The sequence below is a fragment of the Musca autumnalis genome, unplaced genomic scaffold (genome assembly GCF_047663935.1).
Source record: "Musca autumnalis isolate F117 unplaced genomic scaffold, ASM4766393v1 scaffold_2, whole genome shotgun sequence".
Lineage (NCBI taxonomy): Eukaryota > Metazoa > Arthropoda > Insecta > Diptera > Muscidae > Musca > Musca autumnalis.
The window spans coordinates 4,041,099-4,057,694 of NW_027411755.1; the positions used below are offsets into that span (position 1 = coordinate 4,041,099).

The following is a 16,596-nucleotide window of genomic DNA, read 5'->3' on the forward strand; positions in this document are numbered from 1 at the left end:
GTACCCATAGAACGGTATATCCCAATTTTCGGTATATTGAAGGTTTTAGCCCCATTATAACACGGAAATGGCTGCAAGATGGTACTTAGTCTTCGTTGAGGGTATAAAACTTTCCACCTGAAATTTGTCGGTATAGGTTCATGGTTCATATAGCCCCCATAGAACGGTACCTCCCGATTTTCTACATATAGCTCGTCTCCACAAAAATAGCTGATATTAAGTTTTTGATAGAGGTATGAAACATTCCAGCCGAAATGTGCCGGTATAGGTCGACGTCCTCAAATACCCCCATAGGATCGTACCTTCTGATTTACGGTATTTTGAAAGTTGTGGCCTCAATATACCACCAATATGATTGAAATTTAGTATTTAATATGTCATGGGTGTATAAAATATTGCAGAAGAGAATTATCAGTATAAGCCCTTTTCTTCAAATAACCCCATAAAAGTGTACTTTCCGATTTGCGGTATTTTAAGGTTGTGTCATCAATATCCCATCGAAACGGGTGAAATTTAATATTTAATCACCGTTGGTGGTATAAAACTTCCCACCCGAAAATTTCCGGTATTGTTCCATGTTTTTATATATCCTCCGTAGAAAGATCCCTCCCAATTTTCGGTATCTTGAATGTTTTAGCCACAATATTCAATGGGAATAACTGAAATTTGGTATTTAGTCTTGGCTGGAGTTACGAAACTTTCCTCCAGAAATTTATTGGTACAGGTTAACGTTTTATACAGCCTCCATAGAACGGCGCTACCGATGTTGTTAACTATCCAAATCCGGAATATCCAGGTTTAGGTCTAGTCGGTTTTGCCCAATTTTATGTATTTCGCTCAATTCGGAAATTTGTAAATATTGGTCCATGTTTTGAAAAAAAAAACAAAAAAGTCTCCCCATATTAACTGTTTTGAAGGGAGTATTATCAGTTGAGATATATGTATGTACTACTCCTGCAATAAAAGGAAGAGTTTAGTACTTTCATAAACGAAATAAAACTAATTGTTCCTATTCACTCCAATACAGTTCTTGGTGGAGGGTATAAAAAGTTCTGCCCGACGAACTTAACGCTTCTCTAACTTGTTAATATTACGATTCGACACTCAATGGCGGCACTCATTTTTTTTTCAAAATTTTAATTTACATTCCCTTATTGAAGCATTTTTTGTGTTCGACAATTTTTGTATGTTTTTATCCAGATTTGAGACTCGTCTTCACCCAGAGGGCTAAAATTTGACGGTTGAGGACCATGAACCTTTAGCCGTGAGCAGCCGGATGATCTATCCTATCATAATACACTGACAGATCCAGATCAACACCAACAAATCCCTTTTTATAGCGTAACAATATATTAAATTATTACACTGTGTGTCATTTTTGAGTCATGGTTTATTAACCATATTCTGACACCGCAGCGTGATAGAAGACCAAAAAATAGAAGACACGTGTCCCGCCGTTTTTCCCTATCTCATCAACTTTCGCGGTTATAGACCTCCAAAGGTTTGAGGCTTTGATGTAAAAAGGGGTCATTTTTTAAGACTATATCTTCCAAACCGTTGGGAGTTTTGAATTTATCTCAGAGGCAAAGTTGTAGATCTTGCCTTAAGGAACAAACAATTGTGAACACATATAATCCATCAAACTTCATCTGCAAGGTCAAAATCGCCAAAGACAAGTTTCTTTTAAAAATTTTTCTCGGCTTTTGGTCTGCAGCTATCAAACCGGACAATTTTGAAGCAAACAACCAACTACAAAAATGTGCCTCAGATCCCAATAAACATCTTTCTACAACATACGATCTCTGTATAGACGGTTCTTGAAGGTCATAATAACAAAGCAAATGGGATTTTTATCCTGTTTTCTCTGGTTCTGAACCACAGATACTAAACCGTTCAATATTCAAGAAAACAACCAACTGCAATAATGTAGCAAAGACATCAATGAACAACTTTCTGGAACATGCGAAATGTCTATGAACGGTTCTTAAAGGTGAAAATAGGAAAAAACATTTGAAAATTTCCAATTTCAATCCGATTCTGGTCCAAAGAAACCCAACCGCCCAAAAATTAGGGATACCGTCAACTACAAAAGTGTACCTAAGATTTCAGTAAACAACTTTCTAAAACATATGAGGATTATAGGAATGATTCTCGGGGCTGAAATTCAAGAACAATTAAATTATTTTTGACATTCCCCCTGCTCAGGTTTGGGAATAACAAACTGTTAAAAACTCAAGTAAATTTGAAAGGTTTGGTATTTACGGACTTGAACAGCAAAAAATGATCTAAAATATTCGAATTTTTAGCTTGGAGAATCGTTCCTAGAATCTTCATATGTTCTAGAAAGTTGTTTATTGAAATCTTAGGTACATTTTTGTAGTTGACGGTATCCTTAATTTATGGGCCGTTGGGTACCTTTGGACCAAAATTGGAGAAAAAGTGTAAAAATTGAATATTTTCAAAAGTTTTTTGCTATTTTCACCTTTAGGAACCGTTCATAGACATTTCGCATGTTCCAGAAAGTTGTTCACTGATGTCTTGGTTACATTATTGCAGTTGGTTGTTTTCTTGAATATTGAACGGTTTAGTATCTGTGGATACTAACTAGAGAAAACAGGATAAAAATCCCATTTGCTTTGTAACCGTCTATACAGAGATCGTATGTTCTAGAAATATGTTTATTGGGATCAGTAGTGCGATTCTCGAAAACATTTTTTGAGTTACCGACAAAAATTGTTAAAATTAAAATGTTTATAAATTCGGTAATTAACCATATTTTTCGGTAAGTTAGCGAACAAAAGAGAGTAGTCGTAAAGTTCTACCGATAGCAACAGTGTTGTTAACTTTTATTTGGACTATTTATTCATAATTTTGCGTTTTAATTTTACCGGCATTTGTCGTTAACTAAAAAAATGTGTTAGAGAATCGCACTACAGAGGTAAATTTTTTTAGTTTGTTGTTTGCTTCAAATTTGATCGGTTTGATAGCTGCAGACCAAAACCCGAGAAAAAATTTTAAAAGGAATTTGACTTTGGCGATTTTTACCATGCAGATGAAGTTTGATGGATTATATGTGGTTAATAATTTTCGTGTTGCACAGTGTTATTAAAGCTATTAAAAACTTTAGTGAAAAATTGGTCCTAAATATTGCCATATCCTAAAACGATCCGAGAAGTGGTCTTAAACTGGATTGAAGCCACTTAGGTACACCCAAGTGTTTTTGGTTCTCGAGAATTTTAATAGCGAGTGTGTTCTCCACTCTAGTATTTTTACCGCACAACATTGAACATTAGAGAGTGGAATGAGTGTAAAACGAATTTTGACTTGTGTGCAAAACTCACAAGTGCTCTCCTGATCGTAGATGAGTGGCACAACATACTCACGAAGAATGTAGGTGAAAAGTATGAGGATTGAGTTTTGTGTGCCTTTGTATTTTGTGTTTTTTTGCACGTGCTTTTGTTTTGTTTGATATATTGTGCGTGGTTTTGTTTATACTGTACATTGGGGGATGTTATTTGTTACTTGCGTAAACTCATGATCATACAAGTGCTTGAGCCAATTGTGCCACTCTATCTCTCAGAGAGCATAAGGCAATCGATTGAGTGACAAATGTCACTTTTTGTGCATAAAATGCCATAAAATGTTGCCGAGTTCGTAAAACGACATGGCAAAGTATACCCGAGTGTCTATGACTATGTATTTTAAGATAACTTGTTTTTTGGGTGGTAATCAATACGTAGGCTTGTTTTTTAGCAAGTGGCTCATGAGTGGCAAATTGCATTTCTCTGTTTCGTGCATCAAATACCTCAAATCTGCCTAAAATATATATGAGAGCTATATATACAAATTTGAACCGATTTCTATATAACTTGGCACACTTATTTCTAGACTAAATACCGTCGCACATTTCAAATTTAATTGAAATCGGACATATATAGCGTGTTTCGTGCACCAAATGCCTTAAATCGGGCGAAAATATATATGGGGGCTATATCCAAATCTGAACCGATTTCTATATAATTTGGCACACTTGTTTCTAGACTAAATTCCGTCGCAAATTCCAAATTTCATGGAAATTGAACATATATAGGTTGTTTTGTGCACCAAATGCCTTAAATCGGGCGAAGATATATATGGGGGCTATATCCACATATGAACCACTTTTTACCAAAATAAATAACGTTCGTCCTTTGGCCAAAAAACTATCTTCCCCAATTTTTATGCGAATCGGACAATAAATGTGACTGAATTTGTATACATAAGCTTTATTTATGTTAAAATAAGCACTTAAAATATCGCGATTTGACGAAATTTATGTATTTTACATATGTGGAATTTTCCCATATTGAAGATTATATTCGATTTCACTAATAAAAAGCTTATTTAATACCAATAAAAAAACTGCTATGAAAAACTTTTATGCAATCGGAGCGGAACTTTTTTAAAGGTAGGGAAAAAGGGATAATACATTTCTTATGTGGTGCTATTTTTGATAATTACAAAAAATGCAGAAAAGTTATATCCTTATCAGTTGTCCGTATATCTTTTCAGTTGCCCGATTCTAGTTCCTCTGATTTCAGATTAATAATAATTGTTCCACAAACATCCCATACGGGACAAGGGAGACTTCACTCATATCAATGAGTGCACCCCGATTCATATTAGCTCAATGATATGGGATCTACTGTTTATTGCCGAGTACGAACGGCGCACAGTGTTGCCGCTTCCATACAAAAGTGGACAAAAATAGAAAGAATGACCTAGGTTGATGAATTTTTGCACAAGTACTTATAAGGGCATAGGAATGAAAAATTTCAACTTTGGTCCATCGGTGAAATCGGTGATAGATATATATGGTGGCTATATCCAAATCTGAACCGATTTTTGTGAAAATCGGTGTAGCTATTCAGGGGCCTAAGAAAATAACACGTACTAAATTTGAAGGCTATCCGATCAAAATTGAACAAGTTGTAGCTAAATCGGGAAAAGATATAATGGGGGTTATATAAAATCTGAACCGATGTATCTCAGAAGGGGATGGGCAGGGATGGGCAGAAAGTTTTTGCACATTTTTATTTGGAGGAGATGTCCAATTAACGGAAAACAAGAGCCGAGGTGGAAATAGGTGGCAATCAAAAGATCTGCTCTACTAAATAATAAGAATTTGATTTTTTTATCAAATTTAAATTTTGATTTCTTGATAACGGTACATTGCCCACGTGCAGTTGATGTCAACTTTTTGTACTAAAATTTTATATTTATAGGCCACCCATCAAATCCCCATCCAAAACTTTTAATTTTATCAACAAACTTTTCAGAAAATGTTATTTTAAAAATTGTCTAATTTTCATATGATTACCGCTTTAGATTACTTGGGAAATATTTTTCATATTTCAAGGGCTATAACTTCATTATGGATGGACATATTGACAAAATTCTTTCAGATTCGTTGTACGGGATGTGTTTACTGTAAGAAAAAATCATGAACATATGTAAAAGTAAACATCACAATTTTTGATTTTTGTCCACGAGGCAACACTGTGCGGCGTGTCTTAAGACACCACTTGTATATAAGTTTTTTACATGGCTGAAGTACTCAACATTACTGAGGGGTATTTTGCCACCGTTGAAATTGTTGATGTTGTCTGGCCTGGGAATCGAACCCACTACCTTCAGCGTGCAAGGCGGATGTGCATACCATTGCACCACAGTGGCACCCCTGATTTCAGATTAAACGGCGATAAGTTCAGCCCGGCCGAACTTGTTATACCCTCCATCTCGAGTTGTATTGAAGTAAAACTGAACAATTAGTTTCCTTTCGTTTATGAAGACTAAATACCAAATTCCAGCAATATCGGTAAAACAGTGTGGCTAACTTTAAAAAACCCGGTACCGTTCTATGGGCGCTATATGAAGGTGTGGAGCTGTACGGACAAATTTCGGGGGGAAAGTTTTATATCACCAGCCATTTCCGTGGGATATTGAAGCCACAATCTTTAAAATACCGAAAATCGGGAGGTCAGTTCTATGGGACTAAATACCAAAGACTAAATACCAAATTTCAGTCATTTCTGTGGAATATTAAGGCCACAACCTTCAAAATACCGAAAACTGGGATGTACCGTTCTATGGTGGCTGTGTTAAGGCGTGACCCTATACCAACAAAATTCTGGGGCAAAGTTTAATACCCCCAACAAAGACTAAGTACCAAATTTCAACCAATTCGGTGTGATAATGAAGCTAAAAGCTTCGAAATACCGAAAATCCGGTGGTACCGTTCTACGGGGGCTATATTAAAACGTGAACCGATATAGCCCATCTGCAATACCAAACATCCTAGGAGTAATAAAAACTTCTATAACAAATTACAAAACTCTATCTTAAAAATTGCTGGCTTATCTTGATTTCGACAGACGTACATGATTATATCGTCTTAGAATTTCACTTTATAGGGTACACGATGAATAATTCGATATCTTACAAACGGAATGACAATTTTAATTATACCCTCCCTATTATTGTGGAGGCTATAAAAATTATGGACTGGCTATTTGCATAAATAATCAGGAGAAAGGTGATTGAATTTAGCTAGGCAAAACCTAGTATTTATTCTCAAATTTTGGATATGTAAAGGAATTTGGTCTAGAAATAAATTTGCCAAATTGAAATCGGTTCAGATTTGGATATAGCACGCTACATATAGACCCGATTTTAATGAAAGTTGGAATGTGTGACGAAAATTGACCTACAAATAAATGTATCAAAATATATTTTACCTTATTCGAGCACCGGTTCAGCTAATGAAATATAAATAAGAAAAAAAATTGAAACTGAAAAAAAATCTAATTGAGGACGATGTTTCTTGCCCTTACGAAATCGAACCCCATTATAAAATTTATCAATGACATACTAGTTTTTAACTTAGCTGAAGGGTGAGTGGGTACTGATGAGAGCTATATTTAAAAACAAATCTATACCAAGAGGAAATTACAAACAATTTGAAACATACCTTTTTTATTACATTCGGTAACTATATTTTTGTTGTGTTTTACGTGACAATTTCAAAATCAATCTTATTTTCCATGGACATATCTACGTGCTTCATTCATAAGCAATAAATACTTTGTTACTTGTTTTTTTTTTGATTGCTTTTTGGTTGTGTCGCAATGAACCTTATGCAAGTGTGAACGAGTGAAATTCTTCAACAGAGAATTCAATTCGAAAATAACAATGATATTATGACATGATATTGTAAAAGAGATTGAAATCAACTACATATAAATATTATTAAAGAACTTATAAAATCAAAATACGAAAAAATAATGTTTTCAAGAAAACAAATTCTTAAAATAAAAATTATAAATAAAGAGAAATATTGTTTTCAGGAATATATGTATGCATTCTATATATTTTGTTAAACCCAATTAAAATAAACTATATTGTTAATTCAGAATTGCAATATGCTTTTGAATTAAGAGAATTTGTTTTTCTTGAAAACATTTGTTTCTTCCAGTGAAGCCACTTTACTAAACCACAAATATAATTATTAACCAAAATCCCAAGGTTTCTTTTCCAATGAAAAGTATTAACTAATTTCCTAAGTATTCCTAAAATACAAGGATTTAAATAAACACCTCCCTCAAATAAAGTAAAAAAATATGTGCACTGTTTATTTTTTAAATTCCCATCTTAACAAAATAAAAACCCAAAATGGAAAATAAAAACACAAAAAACTATTTAACAAAACCAAAGAATATGAACAAATAAAATACCTATGACCTAAAATGACTAATAAAACAAAATACCCCACTTCTTCTTTAAAGACCAGTCAATAAAATCAAAATGTTTTATTTAATAAAATCATGGTTGTGGTTTCTTTTCATTGGTGATACCAATCCCCACTAAATGGTAAGAGGTCTTATATAGAATTAAGAAGGTACATCAGAGTTCATTTTTTGTTAATTATTTCTTTTTTATCAATATTGGTAATGTAGTTTCTCCCAAGAAAAACCAGTACAAATTTGCAAACCTTAAAAAAAACATATTCAAAAAATTCACAATTATAGTTATCTTAAAACATAAAAAAATCACGATAAAAAAACAAGGTTACAAAATTCAGGAGAACAGTTTTGAGTGCCGTACAAAAAACATTCTATATAGAAAAAAAATCATAAATAATCCTCATTGTTGCTCTCATAATATACGAAAACCCAAAGTAATGAACAATTTTAATTTAATCGTGACTAAATTAAATAATATATAAATGTATTCTGTGATCACAAACCTCACGGACTCTCCGAAAATATATTTATTTACCATTTTTATTTTTTTTATTTACAGAACGTCTTTAATTTTAGTAATTAAATTAAAACAAATTAATTGTGTTGTTTTTTTTATAGAATTGAATTCTTTATTTTATTAAAATTATTATTACATATTAATTTAGTATTATTAAATTGTTTTAAATATTTAAAATAAAAGAAGAAGAAAACAACAGTAACAAGTTAGTTTTGTTCACTGTCGTTTCATAGCAAATGTATTTTTTGTTTGTTTTTAAATTAAAGTTCTTTAAAGAACTTCAGGTAGATAGAAGAAGAACAAGATGTAGAAGGAGGAGAAAAGGGAAATGAAATATTACAATAATTTGTTGTTGTTTTCTTTCATAATAAAGACTATACAATCATAATAATAACAAACAATGAACAAAAAAGTACTTGCAAGTAAGTAAATACAGTATTTCAAGACCACCCTGAAAAGGAACCGACCGCAGTAGTCACAAATACAAACGTTGTCTTGTTTTGATGGGGGGTTCAACGATAAACCCTCACTTAGTTTTGCATAGATTGTTTGTCCATAGATGTGACTGCCATGGCCAGTTCTCAAGGGTATCTTTTTCTACAATTCATTATCTTGAGAGGGAGTTGGTGGGGGGTGGTTGGTTGAATGGTTTTGGGGGATAAAACAGGTGTAAAATGAAAATGGTTTCTTTCTTTCTAATAAAATTTTCAAGTTTTCTTAAAATGTACATACAAGTGGATTTTTGTTTTTGTTTTTTCTTGCATTCAACACTTAAAACTTTTACATGATCTATTAATAAAATAATAACAAATAACATTTCATAAACTATGAATTTTTAAAATGATTTAAGAGGGGTGGGGGGACCAGTAAACATAAGAAATATTAACAGTAAAATGGTAAAGGGTGGAGGGGTATAGGACAAAACTGATTGGTTTTTTTACATAAGAAATAAATCACATTTTAACATTAGGCTCGAGTTGTTGTTGTTTTGTTTTTTGTTGTGGTAATGCGCTTTGACAAAACATTCCTAGTGGCGGTGGTTAACACTTTTTCTTTCCTTTTTTACTAAAATTTACATTTTCATTAAAATTTAATTTGTTACATAGATTGGCATACTTGTGGTTTATATGTATGTGTGTATGTATTATGTAATGTATAACTACCGGAACCGACACGGTTCAATTAGAAGAAAAAAATATCTTGAATTTTTTAATACAACGACGCCTAAATTGTTTGTGTGTGTTTTTGTTGTTGTTGTTTTTAAGATGTAATTCGCTGAAGAAATAAAATGTCAGAGCTAAGAGGTGTTAATGGCAATTTGTTGTAGTGTTTTTTTTATAAAATTGTTTTAATTTGTTTTTGTTTCTAATCGGTGTTTTGTTTTTGTTATTGCTATTACTGCTGTTGCATTTTTAACACCTTAAGGTTTTTGTTTTTTATTGGAAACACCAATAATTGCTACCATTAACGCAATCTCTAATCGATGAAGATTTGGAAGGTAACTGAACCTTGACGATCGCGTAGACTGCCATTGTAGATGATGTTCTTGGCCCAGGCACGACATTCAATGTTGATCATTTTATTGACGGGCAATTGTTCGAATTGTACGGCAATCAAAGGACTCAAATAGTTCTTTTGATTCAAATAGGGATAGTAGTAGGCGGGGAAACCTTGAGAGGGATAGTATTTAACGGCGCCGAATTGTTCTTGATCTTGAGCATTGTTGCCATTGCAGGATACCCAAACTTGTTGACGCTGCAAAAATTAAAAAAAAAACGTTAATAAATAATTTGAATAAAGTTGGGTAAAAAGGAAATAATGATATTTAGGGTATTTCCAATACTTTTCTAAGGTGTGAAGAAGTGGCAGAAGATAGTTAATATACAATTTAGTTGGTTAGCCACTCTCATTTTTCGGTGACTCTAATAAAGTTTTTTTGTTGAAGAATTTATTGACATATAACTTCGGTGGAGAATATCCACAAACAAGAAACAAAGGAACTGAAGAGATACTGTGGCGATTATCGAAACTAGTCTTCCCTGCCTAACCCCTTGGCGAACAATGCCAAACTTTCACCACTAATAAATTAGTTGTTTTAAAATATTATAACAACAACAATGGGATTAAGCCAGACTATTTTGGAAAAAAATACTAAATTTAGCCTTTTCTCTAACGGGTTTTGTTTTGAGGTTAGGATTGGGTTTCATAGGAATTTCGGATTCACCGTACTTTGCAATAAGTAATCTTTCTACCAGACATAAATCAGGATCGAATATGGACTATATCGGTTCTTTGGGTACATTCCACACAAAATTTTGGAAAAGTGCAGTTTAAGATATTTTACACGGCCACTATTACGACCGTGTAAAGCGGTTGGCGATCGTAACAACTCTTGAACCGGATACTGCATTGGACCAAACATTGTATATCCTGATATAATGGTCCAAAATATGAGCGATTTCTATTGAAAGGAATAATTCTCAAAATAAGACCCACTTCCAAAATGGACAATGTGGTCCATTCCTCCATGTACCTTCTCCACAACACCTGAGCTTTAATCCAAAACCCAATCGAAACAACCTTTCCATCAGAATGGGTCTATCAAAGCACCCTTTCTATAAGAAAGGGTCTATCAATGCACGCTTTTTATCAGAAAGGGTCTATTGAAGCACGCTTTCTATCAGAAAGCGTCTATCGAATCACCCTTTCTATCAGAAAGGGTCTATCGAAGCACGCTTTCTATCAGAAAGGGTTTATCCAAGTACCCTTTCTATCAGAAAGGGTCTATCGAAGCACCTTTTCTATCAGAAAGGGTCTATCGAAGTAACCTTTTTTATCAGAAAGTGTCTATCGAAGTACCCTTTTTTATCAGAAAGTGTCTATCGAAGTACCCTTTCTATCAGAAAGGGTCTATCGAAGCACCCTTTCTATCAGAAAGGGTCTACCGAAGCACCCTTTCTATCAGAAAGGGTCTTTCGAAGCACCTTTTCTATCAGAAAGGGTCTATCGAAGCACCCTTTCTATCAGAAAGGGTCTATCGAAGCAACCCTTCTATCAGAAAGGGTCTATCCAAGTACACTTTCTATCAGAAAGGGTCTATCGAAGCACCTTTTCTATCAGAAAGGGTCTATCGAAGCAACCTTTTTTATCAGAAAGGGTCTATCGAAGTACCCTTTCTATCAGAAAGGGTCTATCGAAGCACCCTTTCTATCAGAAGGGGTCTATCGAAGCAACCCTTCTATCAGAAAGGGTCTACCCAAGTACCCTTTCTATCAGAAAGGATCTATCGAAGCACCTTTTCTATCAGAAAGGCTCTAATGAAGCAACCTTTTTTTATCAGAAAGGGTCTATCGAAGCACACTTTCTATTAGAAAGGGTCTATCGAAGCACCCTTTTTATCAGAAAGTGTCTATCGAAGTACCCTTTCTATCAGAAAGGGTCTATCGAAGCACCCTTTCTATCAGAAAGGGTCTATCGAAGCACCCTTTCTATCAGAAAGGGTCTACCGAAGCACCCTTTCTATGAGAAAGGGTCTACCGAAGCACCCTTTCTATCAGTAAGGGTCTAACGAAACACCCTTTCTATTGGTAAGGGTCTATCGAAGCACCCTTTCTATCAGAAAGGGTCTACCGAAGCACCATTTCTATCAGAAAGGGTCTTTCGAAACACGCTTTCTATTGGTAAGGGTCTATCGAAGCACCCTTTCTATCAGAAAGGGTCTACCGAAGCACCATTTCTATCAGAAAGGGTCTTTCGAAACACGCTTTCTATCAGAAAGGGTCTATCGGAGCACCATTTCTATCAGAAAGGGTCTATCGAAACACCCTTTTATCAGAAAAGGTCTATCGAAGCACCCTTTCTATCAGAAGGGGTCTATCGAAGCAACCCTTCTATCAGAAAGGGTCTACCCAAGTACCCTTTCTATCAGAAAGGATCTATCGAAGCACCTTTTCTATCAGAAAGGGTCTAATGAAGCAACCTTTTTTTATCAGAAAGGGTCTATCGAAGCACACTTTCTATTAAAAAGGGTCTATCGAAGCACCCTTTTTATCAGAAAGGGTCTATCGAAACACCTTTTCTATCGGTAAGGGTCTATCGAAGCAGTAAGGGTCTAACTAAACACTCTTTCTATCAGTAAGGGTCTATCGAAGCACCCTTTCTATCAGAAAGGGTCTATCGAAGCTCCCTTTCTATCAGAAAGGGTCTATCGAAGCACCCTTTCTATCAGAAAGGGTCTACCGAAGCACCCTTTCTATGAGAAAGGGTCTACCGAAGCACCCTTTCTATCAGTAAGGGTCTAACGAAACACCCTTTCTATTGGTAAGGGTCTATCGAAGCACCCTTTCTATCAGAAAGGGTCTACCGAAGCACCATTTCTATCAGAAAGGGTCTTTCGAAACACGCTTTCTATCAGAAAGGGTCTATCGGAGCACCATTTCTATCAGAAAGGGTCTATCGAAACACCCTTTTATCAGAAAAGGTCTATCGAAACACCCTTTCTATCAGAAAGGGTCGATCGAAGCACCCTTTCTATCAAAAAGAGTATGTCGAAGCACCCTTTCTATCAAAAAAGGTTTATCGGAGCACCCTTTCTATCAGAAAGGCCCTATTTAAGCACCCTTTCTTTCAGAAAGAGTCTATCGACCCTTCGCGGGCATAACTCCCTACAAATTTTGGGAGTTATGTCCTCAAACCATCATCGTATAACATTCCCGTTGGATTTATGGTATTTTGAAGATCTTTGGTACGTTTTTAACCGAATGGATTTTTTCGAATATCTCAACATGTGCCCTCCTACAGAAGAAAATCTTATTCATTAAAGTGTATCTATGTATGTTCGACAGGTTTAGATTCCCCTACGGTGGAGGTTATGAAAATCACGGCCTAACAAAACAACTGTATGTACTCGTTTCCAATATTTACCTCATGTTCTGGAACAGATTTAATGTGTTCTTTCAATTGGGCTGGCATATCTTCTGGCAATTCAGCGGGATTGTCATAGTATTCTGGGACCCAATCGTAGATTTTGTTCAATTTCAAGAATACACAGGGGCGGGAGTTGTTATAGCCATAGGAATTGCTGGGTGAGCAGCTGCCAAATTGTTCAATATCAACGGAGCAGACATCTTGGGGATTGTGAGTTTGATTGAAGGAACATACTTTGCCAGTGTGTTGGCTTTCATTGTAGCCTAGAATAAAAGTTTAGGGTATTATTTTTTGAAATTCACAACAACTATTTGAACTAACTCACTTTGCATAAATTTATTTAATAAATCAATCCAATATTCTTTCTCCTTGGCAATTTTTGTATCGAATTGGATGACGGAGCCGCGTTGTGTGTCATCACTAATGGGACGGAAGCCCAAACCCGGATTTGTACCAATCAATGATTTCTCCAATTTCCATGTGGGTTGATTTTCATCCAATGAAGAGAACAAGCCTTGCATGCAAATTGTGAATAGACCAGCTAAGACCACATAGAAAATTGCATAGAATGTCAGCAATTGGGCTGTAAATAGAAATAAAGAAAATAAATTATTAGAATTTATTTAAGACATAAAAAATAATTCTAATTAGAAAAAAATATTTTTTTATTTTTAAAATTCTGTAAAAATCATATTTTTAATTATGGATCTCTTGCGAAGTCTGTATACCTATCAGTTTCCTAATTATCAGTATATTTGTCCTCTTCCATCTTATTTTATAATCCTCAATTTCCTTTATTTAGTTTGTTTTGCATTTTAACTACAATTTTCAAATAGCTTGACAACAGTGCACGGCGAAAAAACTTTTGATTATTTTGTAATAAAAACATCAAAAAAATTAGCACATGTGCCATGATCACTGAGAATTGTAACGGCAAATAAGGAAATGACAACATTTCGGTGACATTTCTCTTTAAACATTGACAAAATTAACTTGTTCTCCGTAGACCCGTTTACATTCACATGTTTTACATTTATATAAGCAGCACATTATTTGTTCTCTCTCCATAATGATGCAAAAGATTTATTATAAATGTGAATTATAATCAGCTATGTGACACATTTGATTTATTTATGTATGAGATATGTAAGTGGTCAATGTTTTCTTGTTGTTTGTGGTTAGACTGGGCATGTAGTAGGTAGGGTTTTTATGGCTTTTGAATTGAACAATTTTGTTTAAATAAATCCAGTCTGAACAGTTAGTTGTGGAAACTGTTAGGTTGATTTGTAATGTGTTATATTTTTGTTGCGGTTGCTGTGCACACAAAAAATTCCAATGCCAAGGTTTTTTTTTCACATTGTAATTGCAAATGTATGTGTTACAACAAAAAATAAATAAAAAAATATATATTGTATAAATTAGTTTCGCAGACATACATAAATTTCTATTTTATATTTACGTAGTTGTTACGTATCGTCTGCTTGATTTTTTGTTATTGTTGTTGCTTTTTTAAAGCTTTCTTCTATTACAACTGGGCACACTTTTCCTTTTTTGTCGTTGTTCACAAAAAAACTAGAACAAGTAAGAAAAGCGTTAAGTTCGGTCGGGCCGAACTTTTTATACCCTCCACCACAAATTTCAGCCATTTCGGTGGATTAATGTGGCCACAACCTTCAAAATACCGAAATTCGGAAGGTACCGTTCTATGGGGGCTATATGATGGCGTGGACCTATACCTACAAATTTCTGGCGGAAAGTTTTATACGCCTAAAGAAGACTAAATACCAAATTTCAGCCATCTCGGTGTGATAATGAGGCTAAAACGTTCAAAATATCGAAAATCGGGAGATATCGTATTATGGGGGCTATATCAACACGTGGGCCTATATAAACATTTTATGGTAGAACTGTTTCTTAGCCTCTGGAAACACAAATACAAAGTTACAACCGATTCTTTGGTCAACTGGGTCTAATACATTCAAAATATATTAAAATGACGCGTACTTTATAAGGGGCCTTATGTGGGGGCTATACCAAAACGTGAACCTATATAACCCAACTTTGGTAGGAATGTTTTCTGGCCTCTGAAGACACAAAATACCAAATTACAAACAATTCTGTGGTCAAATGGGTCTAATACATTCAAAATATATTAAAGTGACGCGTACTTTATATGGGTCCTTATATGGGGGCTATACCAAAACGTGGACCTATATAACCCAACTTTGGTAGGAATATTTGTTGGCCTCTGGAGACACAAAGTACCAAATTACCAACAATTCTGTGGTCAAATGGGTCTAATACATTCAAAATATATTAAAATGACGCGTACTTTATAAGGGGCCTTATGTGGGGGCTATACCAAAACGTGGACCTATATAACCCAACTTTGGTAGGAATATTTTCTGGCCTCTGTAGACACAAAGTACCAAATTACAACCAATTCGGTGGTAAAATGGGCCAAATATCTTAAAAATTCCTTAAAACGACGACGCGTCACGCGTCATTTTGTATGGGGGCTATACGAAAGCGTGGACCTACATAGCCCGCTTTCAATACCAAAAGTCCTACGTAAATATAACATATTTTCCCAAAATTGCATCAACCTACGTCAATCCGTTCGGACGCTAGAGTGATTTCCACAGACGGACAGACGGACAGACAGACAGACGGACAGACGGACGGACATGGCTATATCGATGTAGAATTGCACGCTGATCAAGAATATATATACTTTGTGGGGTCTACAATGGTTATTTCGAGTAGTTACAAACGTAGTGACAAACTTAATATACCCCCATCCTATGGTGGAGGGTATAAAAAACAATAGTCATGTGTTTTAAGTGACAAGTGATAGTTTACGGATGCTGGTGATGATAATGATGATGTAGTAATAGAAATGCCAAACACAGCATCAACCGTAGTAAGTAAGCGAGATTCTAGACTTTGAATTGGTATAGGTGGTTGTTGAATTGTCATTAAATCAAATGCCACATGTAATGTTTAAAATACAAAAAAAAAAAAAAAGATGAGGGTGGAAGCGTGTTCTAAATTGCTTTGAAATTTTAAAAGGGATATTAAGAAGCCTCACATGTTTTTTATTTGGACAATCTTATAGAAGAAATATTGTTTCAATATTTATTAAATCTGTTTATATTTATGTATATGCATAAGTTATATGATAGGTGATTGACTGGCAAATGGGCCGACAAGGAAGGACAAGGCGAAGTCACCAAAGCTAAGATTTTAAAATGTTACATGAGCGTTGCTATTTATTACACAAAATAAAAATAAATTTTGGAAATCCATCCTACAAATTCGAAAATTGTAAAAATACCCTTGATAAGTCATTTATGGAAAAAATATTTGTAC

General features: G+C 34.7%; 1 protein-coding gene across 3 annotated transcripts in view; it reads right to left on the reverse strand.

Annotated features, from left to right (window-relative positions):
- Window positions 1–9,284: 9,284 nt before the first annotated feature.
- Window positions 9,285–16,596, reverse strand: part of nrv1 (nervana 1) — a 47,489-nt gene continuing 40,177 nt past the window's right edge. For all 3 annotated transcript variants that reach the window (XM_073966669.1, XM_073966670.1, XM_073966671.1), the window contains exons 3-5: window positions 13,550–13,807; window positions 13,222–13,487; window positions 9,285–10,053 (exon numbers count right to left, since the gene is read on the reverse strand). In XM_073966669.1, coding sequence (XP_073822770.1) covers window positions 9,775–10,053; window positions 13,222–13,487; window positions 13,550–13,807 — 803 coding nt within the window. In that variant the 3' untranslated portion in view covers window positions 9,285–9,774. The remainder of the gene's footprint in view (window positions 10,054–13,221; window positions 13,488–13,549; window positions 13,808–16,596) is intronic.